The 11,541-nt window shown below is 37.1% G+C and overlaps 1 protein-coding gene across 1 annotated transcript; it reads right to left on the bottom strand.

Annotated features, from left to right (window-relative positions):
- Positions 1-6,426: 6,426 nt before the first annotated feature.
- Positions 6,427-10,112, bottom strand: FOMMEDRAFT_94699 (WD40 repeat-like protein; the record flags this gene model as incomplete). Its single annotated transcript, XM_007270387.1, has 3 exons — positions 6,427-7,020; positions 7,135-8,523; positions 8,568-10,112. 3 exons carry the CDS (start codon positions 10,110-10,112, stop codon positions 6,427-6,429), a joined length of 3,528 nt encoding a protein of 1,175 aa, XP_007270449.1.
- Positions 10,113-11,541: the final 1,429 nt, after the last annotated feature.

The raw sequence follows: 11,541 nt of genomic DNA, 5'->3' as shown, positions 1-11,541 counted from the left end.
GATGTAACAGCAAGTGCCAATGCCCAAAACGTAGGAGAGTTGTAGGGTGGTAATGGGTAGTCTTAATCTGATGTCAGCAACAGTATAGAGGGGACTCAAAGGCTCAGCAAGGGGACCCAGGCTACAACTATCCTACACAACAGAAATACAGAATGTAAGCACTAGAACATAGTTGGAACTTGCAGAACAGGCAGAGAGAGAGAGTGAGACAAGAGTAGAGTATATAGAGTAAGCCTAAGAGTATAGGACTACCTGGAGTAGACAAGATCAAGACTACAGGACCAGTCTGATCTCATACACCTATATATACTAAACTACACAAGAGCACCTAGGGAGTATGAGCTACTAAGAATGATAAGCCATGAAGAATGAAAGAAAGGGGAGGTCAAAGATAAAGGTACAAAGAATGAAGGGATAGACAAAGGGTAAGAGACTATAGAATGAACAAAGAATGAAGGGGTAGTCAAAGAAATGGAATGATGAAGTAAGGAAGGGTAGTAGTAAGAGTCAGTACACATATAGTCTATAGACAGTGCCCCTGAGGGATGGAAGTCCTGAGTTCTGGTACAGAAGGGTGTGGAACCCTCAGAACTGAAGGTACAAGAGTAGAGAACTGTAACACTAGCATTGTTATCACCTACACTCTTTAAGGGTACACTCTATTTTATTACTTTAGTATGCCTGTTGTGAGCACCTTGTAAGAGGCTAAGGGAAAAGACAGTTGTTGTCAAGGCTTTGTAACAGAGGGTATGTTACTATTCATTCCTCTGTACACTCCTTAGCATCTTATCTGACCACACTTTTACTACACAGTAGGAGTTCTCTATATCAGTTATAATACAATTTCCTAATTGCTTGAAGCTGTAGTATGTTGATGTTGAGTATGTTAGGGAGAAATTATACTCTGCTTATAGCTATTGTATTGTCAACAACTGTATAATCAACCATTTCTCATATATATAGTATGAATGACATATATTTGTGTACTATAGAGTACATGTATGACAAATTAGGTTACAGGATTCATCAAGAGGAAGTATAATATTACATGAAAACTGGTACTTTGAAACAGTTCCACTAGAGTAATGAATACAGGTCTGACCCTGTTAGCATTTATTCCAGATAAATGCATCATATGTCTTAGACATGTCTTCTAAGACATACATTCGAGACACACAATATTAGATAGCATATATAATACTTAATATAAGGACAATGAAGCTTACAGGGACACATATAATGGTACACAACACATTACCAACTATGCAGTCAACTTGTATTGACGCCTACACACTATGAGTGGAGCCCACTGAACCCCTACTGGTGTGAACTACTCTAAGGGAATCATTGCAACCTCAAAACACTAACAGGTTATGAGCCTTGTGCTCCCTGCTCATGTCTACATTGTTACTATGCTTTTATCTTACCCTCTACAAATGCGACTCTTTGAAATCATCATCTAAATGATTATGATTCCTCCTCACTAGCTATATGTATGACTATATACACTACAATTGTCATTGTGAACACTTCAGTGTACTATATACTATAGTACAAATGATATGATATGCTCAATCATACTAAACTTGATAAGTATCATTGAACTACTCCATTTAATGCTGAATCAATTTGATTCTACATGTACAATCCATTCTAATTGTCTACAAACCTTTGACACTCTCATCTGAGCATACCAAATGCAAATCGTCTTGTCTGGAAGACTACAATCACTTTATACAACAAGATATGATACAATACTCGTAACTGGAACGTATTATCTACATGGACCTAGACACACCTGTCTGAGCATCCCAAACACACATTGATTTATTAAACTAACAAGACATGTATTGGATACACAATACAAGACATATATTGGATACAGACAATGTATTAGATGTCTAAGACATACAGACAGATGAACTAGTTGCTTTAAATGTAATGAGTACTCAATAATACTATATCCAAATGCTGAATTACTTCATCTTACACTACAGAGACACATTATATTAATAATGTCTCACATAACAAACAAACATTTGATAGTATATCAATAATATAAATGATTAATACTATAAACGAAAGAACAATGCTAGCAAAGTATAATAACAATATAAAGAAATATATTGCAAAAGTATAATCAATCTAATAATGATTAGGCAAACAAATAAAACGAAAACAAGAGTATAAATGCTACTAAAGCATAATAACTCAAATATAAAAACAATTTATACTATCACAAATGAACAATCACAATAAATAACATATATTTACAAAATACAAACATATCACATAGATAAACGAATATACGAATGTATGAAGTAATAATAATGCATTCGAATGCATAAAACTATTAATTGTTGAATAACACAATGTTGTATACAAAATACAATTGAACAAACACATAATAACACATAAAACAAGTAATAAAACATACGAAACAATGTTGCAAACAGTCTAAACATATAATAACAAACATATATACTTATACAAAGTATTACATTAAATTAAAACATAACACTACAAACGATGAAACAATATAATGATGCATATATGTATAATATCAACACAATATCAATACTATACAGGCAAATACATATCTTATACCTTGCACAATTACTATTACAATGCAAAATCAAATGAATGATAGTTACAAATACATTGTAACAATATAATATATCAATAAGATATACATGATAACAAAGTATTAAGTCAATACAATTAATACAATCAGTATAAACAATATAAACAATTAAATATCACTTAAAAACGTGACGAAATACAATAATACAGATGCAAAACAAAACAACTAATGCTATGAAACATTAGAGCCTAATATCAGATAGTCTGAAGGGCTATACAACAGAACAAACACTGCTGCCAAGTACACAAAAGACAAACGAATGTTAGAACAAAATCCAAAGAAACAAACATAAGTTTGGAACTCAATCAAACACTTTACAAATGATTAAACACAATGTGTGACAGATTTAATAGATCACTGCAAATGGCAGAAAGATAGAATTCACAAAGAATAAATCTATGATCAATACTTAAAGTATATCATTAGCTATTTGAAGTTCAAACAATATCATAACAGTGTATTCTTCATTAACAGCCTTACTTGAGCTTGTACCTATCACAAAAGAATAAAATACATAAACAGAACAGAAACAAAATACTATAGCTCAAATACTTTTGTCATCAAACAGAAGACAAATGATACTGAGCAAATCTAAACAATGCATCATAATGTATACAAATAAAACGAACGAAATTGCAAACTTATGCTTGCTAAAACAACACTATACTAAATGATTAACAAACTATTTGGACGTATGCATAATAATCAAACAAAATACACAAGCATACACACAATCTATTTGAGTATAAACTTGAATAACAAAGAGTACAAATGCCATAAAGAATTAATAACAAAATCGGACAAAAATAACAAATAACATCAAAGTTATTGAATAAAACACATTCACACATTAATACACAATGCTTAAACAAATGATTAAATGATGAAAATGTATGAACGAATTAATTACACACACACAAAAGCTAATTGCTCAAAGCAAACCTTCTCGAATTGAAGGGGAGTAATAGTATATATTCACAAACATAAAATTCACAAAACATAAAACATAACGAATAATAGAAACATAGCAAACGATTAAATGATGCAGAAATATTGACTACATCACTATTTAACCTTACACATCCTACAAAACATAATTACAAAGTTATCACAACAAATAAGAAGCAAATCCATTGAATTCAACAATGAAATACTTATGTAAGAGACATTTTCTCTGAAATCTTTAATGGTCACACCATACATGGCACCAATTGAACGTATTACAAACGAATATATTATAGAGCATATACCTAAACATGAAGAAGTACACTACATACAAAGATGTTGAGTAGAAAAGCATCTCTAGTACATAACAAACTATACAGAAATATTGAACACAACTATGCTTTCCTCAAATGGAACATATAATACATTAAAAATAATGATCATGCATTATGCAAAACTTACAATACTTATTCCCTAGCATGTGGGACATAATAGCAAACAAATAATCAACCAAACAAAGTAATATTTGGACAGATAATTAAGAATTAACACAATGTAGCTAAGGAATAGCACATATTCCCAAAGCAATCAACACTAGACACACAAAGCACTCATGTAAGTTAATTAAAAGAAGCAACAGACATAACAGTAATCAAAACGTTAATCCTTTCAAAGCAAACAAGATAACGTTGATCATAATGAACAAAATGAGCAATACACTCAAAATTAACAAAATAAATTCATATCTCATAACAAACACACACATATATTCAGCAAATAAAGTGAATATAATGATTAAAACAATATCAAACAGAATTTGACACAAAATAAGCAATAAAACAAACAAATATTACAATATATGATGAAAAATAGAACTGTGAAGCACACTACTTCATCTATCTACAAAATAAAAGCAACGAATGTGTATTATAACTGCACAGAGCAATATATTAATTGAATAAACATTATGCAATGATAATAAAACATTATCACAACAATAAAACAATACAAACATACGAATAATGTTATAGTTTGTAAAAGTCAAAGGACACATTAAATGATAACAAACACAATGCACACATATATTGATAATAAATATATCTACTGTAAAACAGCAAAACAATACAAACATATCATATGTTTAAAACATAAATAATGTGCCTAAACAGACTTACAAACAGTCAGATGATAAAACAATACAAATAACAGAAGAATAAAACCTCAATCAACCTTAATATGAAGTGATCTAACATATCATACATGATATTACAAATTGTGAACAATACAATGCTTCAATATAAAGGTATAGAACTACAATTGAATGCTTAAAAGGTATGAATACGAAACGAAACGAACAATGATGATACATGATGAATAGAGGACATCATAATAACATCAATAACACATTTTACAAGCATGATTCAACAGTTTCATTACAAAAGTAAAAGTGGAAAAACTACTAGTAACACAATTCAAATGTGCAAGAATACAAATTAATGTGAACAAATTAATAACACACACATTGTTATTAAATATAGTATTAACTATACAAACAAAACAATACAAACAAAGTACAATTCTAATTACACAACGAGTGTAAGAATATAAAACAAACTACACATATAATAATATGAATACAAACGAAACGAATAACAGAACAACTGCAGAACAGTGCAGTATGAAGAAATAAACATACTATGACACGAAACAAACAATATGACATGAAAAACAAACGAAACAAAGTTATAACATATCATATTAAATTGTGAACAAGAAAACTACTATCATACAAATGATAAAACATTATAGTGACAACTATAACATTAATAATATTAAAACTACAAACGAACAAACACTAAAGAGATCCTGCAGCTCTCTTAGCAATCATAATTGAATTAACAATCAATTTATTACATCAAACGTTATAATAATACATTGGACAAACACAACACTTACAGTGGACTTAATATACAAAGTAAACGAAACATTTACATTGCAGATGTAAATGATATTAGTAAAACAACAAACGAACACTTATCAAACATTATATTAGCCTGATCAACTAGTATAAGTTTGAAGGGGAGTGTTAGCATTTATTCTGGATAAATGTGTCATATGTCTTAGACATGTCTTCTGAGACATACATCTGAGACACACAATATTAGATAGCATATATAATACTTAATATAAGGATGATGAAGCTCACAGGGACACATATAACAGTACACAACACATTACCAACTATGCAGTCGACTTGTATCAACACCTACACACCATGAGCAGAGCCCACTGAACCCCTACTAGTGTGAACTACTCTAAGGGAATCATTGCAACCTCAAAACGCTAACAGACCCCTTACAAGCTTGACAAGACTGTGAGACACAGAAGTATTAGGGGCACACATACACAGGAACAAAGATGTGAAACTGAAACATCCCTGAGTGGATTATGGCCCCAAATCCTGCAAGTTAAACCACTTAGTCTGATCTTTGCCCAATAGTGTTTGGAACCCTGACAAGCAGTATAGTTCTGGGTCTTGTTATTGGCTGGTGTGTGGGCTGCAATCTAGAAACTGACGAGTTAAATATCCCTTAGTCCAATCTTTACCCAGTGGTGCATCTGCAAAATCCAATCTTGTTGAGAACTGGCAATTAAGTACTGCTGTATTCTAAGGACACCAAAGTGTCTCTCGTAAATCAGGGGGGATCCATGCAAGTAATTCATCACTTTTGCCAATGATCCAGCCATTGTAAGACAGAGTCCAGCTTGATTCAGGATGCATGGCAGGCAACATTACATTAACTCTTTCTTCCACACTAGAATTGACTGACTTCCAGTTAATTGAGTCTGATAGAGAGGATACAACTGTCAGCCATATATTTTCTAACTAGGAGACTTGAGACGTCCTCACCTCTTTTGGCGTTCCAGACCCAAATTATGTCATCTCCAGTATATGCTACAGAACGGCAGAGAAGGTGCTCTCCATTGGCTGAGAAATTAAGGAAGCCCACTGTTGGTTTATCTACTTCAAACAGTCCTGTGACAGCCTTCCCACTTTGTACATCCCAAATCCGAACTGCTCGAGAGAAGCCAAATGCAATGTGCCTTCTGTCTAGCAAGAAAGTTGCTGAGTAGGCATCTTTTTCTGTGTACCCTTCTAATTGTCTTGCTACAACATTGCAACTTTTAATATTCCAAACCTGAAGTGTTCCATCTCCAGAGACAGAAGCAATGTGCTTCTTGTCAGGCAAGAAAACAACTGACATGGTGGACCGTTTGTGCCCCCTGTATGGGCCTGCAACAGCCTTCCCATATTTTGTGTCCCAAATCATTATGTTTTCACCATGAGTCGAGCCAGAGACAAAAAATCCCCCATCAGGCAAGAAAGCTACCAAATTAGCTTTGTTGTTGCTATACAATCCTGCAACAATCTTTCCTTTATCATCACCTGAAATCAGAATTGTGCCATCATTAGAGACAGTAGCAACACGTTTTCCATCCAGTGAGAGTGCAAAGACAGTTGCCTCATCCAAGTCTATATGCACTTCAAACGGTTCCACAGAGACTTCACTGCTTTCTGTATCCAAAAACCGAAGATACTTGTTCCGAGACCAGGAAACAATGTGCTTTCTGTCAGGAGTGAAAGTAATCCAATTGCTCCTCCCTCCATACAGTTCAAACGGTCTGGCAACAACCTTCCCATAATTACTGTCCCAAATCAAAATTTTACCATCTCTGTAGCCAACAGCAACACGCCCTCCATCAGGCGACAGGGCAGCTGAGACAATTTCTTGTTCACACTGTTCAGACAATCCTGTGAGAATCTTTCCAAACTCGGCATCCCAAATCCGAATTGTGCCATCAGAAGATGAACTGGATGCAACACGCTTCCTGTCAGGCAAGAAAGCGACCGAGTCGACATTCCCTGCTCTAAATGGGCCTGTGAGACACTCGCCACTTTCTATGTCCCAGATTCGAATTGTCCGATCCTTTGAGTTAGAGACAATGCGTTTTCCATTGAAAGAGAATACAACTGTGACTGAGGTGCCTATAAATTTGTATCCTTTAAAGGGCCCTGTAACAACTCTCCCAGTTTGAGCATTCCAGATGCAAATTGTGTTGTCGTGACAGCCAGAGGCAATATAATCTCCTTTTGGCAAGAAAACTAATGATTGAACATAGCCATTATGTCCTTCAAACGGCCCAACAACCACCTCCCCGCTTCTTATGTCCCATATTCGAATAGTCCAGTCGTTGGAGACAGTGGCAATGTGTTCTCCATCTGGCGAGAAAGCTACCAAAGCAAAACCATCACCATGCACGTCAATTGGACTTGGGACAACTGCTTCACTTTCCACATCCCAAATTCGAATAGGAGTAATAGGATCAGAAGATCCAGTGAAAACATATTTTCCACACAGTGAGAAAGCAACAGATGAGACAGCTCTTTTGTGACTCCCAGATGGATGTGTGACTATCCTCCCACTTTCAGCATCCCATATTATAACTGACCCATCTGTAGCACCAGAGACAACATGTTTCCCATTGGGCGAAAATGCTACTGGACCGACGTGGTAACTGTGCCTGTGGAATGGGGCAGTGACAACTTCGCTGCTTTCTAAATGCCAAATCCGAATAGTGTGCTCGTAAGAGCCACAGACATATCTCCCATCAGGTGAGAATGTGACGGATGAATCGAACAATCCACTCCTAATTAAAACTTTGATGCATGGGTTCGGCGGTTTAGTCCCAAAGCGAGTCACATGAATAGTGGGATGGGTTTGACAATAGTGTTTGGCCACCACCGATTCATCATTTGCAAGAGAAAGCATGGAGAGGTAGATATGGGGAGCACTCTGCGCAATTGGTGACGAAAAGATGATGACCAGCTTGTATGCGTCCCATAGAAATGACGAAATCCCAGTTTCATCCGACTATGAATGAAATTAGTATTATACGCACATGGAATGTCATACACACATACAGCAGACCATAAGACAGCATCCAAGAGTGCACGACCGGCAAGACGAGTGAAATGTTTCGTCAGACTGAGGACCTCCAACCAGTATGGAAGATGATTGTACGCGTATTTTTCCAGTCTGTCTGCCATATCTTCAGAATTCGACACATCGCAAAGATGCCCGGACCAGAAACGGCATGCATAGGTGAGGTGCGTCGGTATATATGTTGTAATGCGGCCCTCGATTCCAGGGACATCATCGTTCTTGAGGAATGACGTCTCCAGATCGCAAACATTGAAGCGTAGCAGCTGCTCCATAATGTCGAAACATCTCACTGTGATTGTACGCCTCTGACTATTGGTATCAATGTACCATGGGTGATTACCGGAACGCTCGTACGACAAAAGGTAGTCTGCGAACGATGCGTGATAGAGACGAATGGACTGTCCGTACTCGTACGCGAGAACGGACCGCAGTCTCTGGAGCGTTAAACGCGCCTTCCCTTTTCCAAGGCCCAAAATACTGTCAATATTATCACCAGAAAGAGGCTCCTTTCCGAAAAGAATAAGTCCAAGGATGTTACGGAATCGTTCAACCGATTTCGGCGACTGCCATGAAATCCCCGACTGCTCAAGCACGGTAGCATATAGATTGTCAAGTCCGTTGAGTAAACGTACATTGGACACAAGCCCCTCAAGCTCTTCAAACGGATCATCACTATTCATTACCATCATAACGGCCGTTGTCGCCCAGATGAATAGCCCGTCAGCAGCATCACTGAGCATTGTCATTGCATCAGTCCATGCGAACCCGTCTGGTATTGGATCTTTAATCGCCTTGTGCATCATATTCTGAATGTAAGCAAGTACATCATTTCGACTCTCGATCGCAGTATGTTCAAGCCTGACCTCGAGAATATGCTTCTGTGAGGAGAGCGAGTGCATGATGTCGTTTTCAGGTCGGCTTGTGACGAAAAATCGGAGTTCCAGTGGTAGCTTCGCAAAGTCAACTTTAAGTAACTCCAAGATCTCCCTGCGCTGCTCAGTGGTTCCACACTCGTCTAGCGCATCGAGAATGACGACTATTGGCCCTCTGACAGCACCTTTGGCAGATTTGAGAGGTTCCAAGAGAAGCTTTTCAAATTGTCGCCGAGTCTCTGATCCTGTTATATTCTTAAGCTGTTCAGCAACGGGAACTATGTATGCTGCGAGGATTGGTTCGAACGCCGCCAACTGGTAGGCGATGGTCCTGATGATAGACTTGTACTCGTTCTTTTCCCGTTCAAAGAAAAGGAATGCAGCAAGACGGGATTTGTCGTCGCAGAGGTCTGTGATAGAAGCAGCAATTGTACTCTTCCCAGACCCAGCGATCCCATTGAGCCAGAGAATATTCTCCTTAGGAGGCGAGAATAACCATTCCTCTATGTCTCTCAAATACCCCGTGCGGGTATTCGGGAGGCAGCGAGCACGATCAGACGTATCAGACTTTATAGGGTCTAGCAGATCTTTGAACCTTTGAAGTCGCTGTTCCTCCAGCTGGAACTGTTGCCGCAAATCTATCATGGGCTTGTTAGTATGGCCTGAATATAAATCAAATGCATGGTATGCACCAGCTTCGGCAGCCTTAATAGAGATATTACTGATCTTGGTGGAAATATCATCAATCGTGCCAGACACATGTTCTGCAGCAGAGGCATTGTGTACAGCAATGCTTGAGTCAATATTCTGTCTGAGGATAATGAGTTTCTCTTTGTATTCGTCCATCTTTTGACTACTGGTTATTCTCAGAATTCTCTCTGATATTGAGTTTAGTTACTGCACAATTGGATGTGAAAAATAAAGTACCTGAGAAGTTGCACAAAGTATACTCTTTCACAAAATAGTAGACCAGAATAGTGAAGTGTAAGACTTCTCCAATGGTCCCTTTGAGCCATGTGGCTTTATTGTGCAGAGTGTCTGCCCCACATGCAAATTCATAAGTGTCCTTCAGAGTGTTGGTCAGATCAATAAGCTTTTTGTCAGCTTGCCATTGGCGAGAAATAATCTGTTTGTAAACCCAAATTTAAACATGGCTGGATGCAGTAAGGTGTGCAGGAACATACCCTGTAAAGAGTTGTGGTTGCTTTCCATACAAGATTTAGATATGGGTGAATCTAACAACCATACATTGTGAGCAGTCCTCAGTTAGGTGCAGACTCAGACTGACATTCTCGACAACATTATCAATAGCATCAACTATTTTGTCCACCACTTCAACAGCCAATCTGACTGCATCAACACAGTTTGCAGCATTTGCTGACTTTTCAATACATTCTATTATTATGAGATGATTAGTTCATCAACAGACGAACCACAAGACAATGACTTCATAATGTCTCAGTTAGAATACATACAATATAAGGACAAGAGACACTGAGCAGTCAATTGTCACCTCACCCCTTGTCTATACATGCCCCCCTTAAGTTCTCCCTCTAAACAGGTTATGAGCCTTGTGCTCCCTGCATACACGCATCCACTGTACACTCTAAACTCTTTACTCACATACATTTGCACACATTTGCATCATGGTTCCCCCATGTACAGATACACACTGTAAACCAGCCAATGTACCTAAATACTTTGGTCAAAACATCACAATGCTTAAGACTGAAGCAAACTACAAGATGTGGCACTACTGCATTGTTTCTAGTGTCACAACTATGTGCTTCAAACACTTACTAAAGGATGAACTGTAGAACAAAGTCAAGAGGGAGATGGCTAAGGCCATTCATACATACATAGTCAATAACATTGCTGACACAATATTGGCAAACTATATGCACTTCAATATGTCTATCCCTCAGTTAATGAAAGCACTTGAAGAATGCTTTAACCCCCAGACAGCATGTAAAAAGGCTATTGATGAATCAGCACTGTTTATTTGTAGAGACCATGTAAAACATTTCAGACATACATTAGACAGACTTGAGGAAGCATATGTAACTCTGTCTGC

This window comes from Fomitiporia mediterranea (genome assembly GCF_000271605.1).
Source record: "Fomitiporia mediterranea MF3/22 unplaced genomic scaffold FOMMEscaffold_13, whole genome shotgun sequence".
Taxonomy (NCBI): Eukaryota; Fungi; Basidiomycota; class Agaricomycetes; order Hymenochaetales; family Hymenochaetaceae; genus Fomitiporia; species Fomitiporia mediterranea.
The sequence above is the reverse complement of the archived record's forward strand: the minus strand, read 5'-3'. Positions and strand labels throughout refer to the sequence as shown.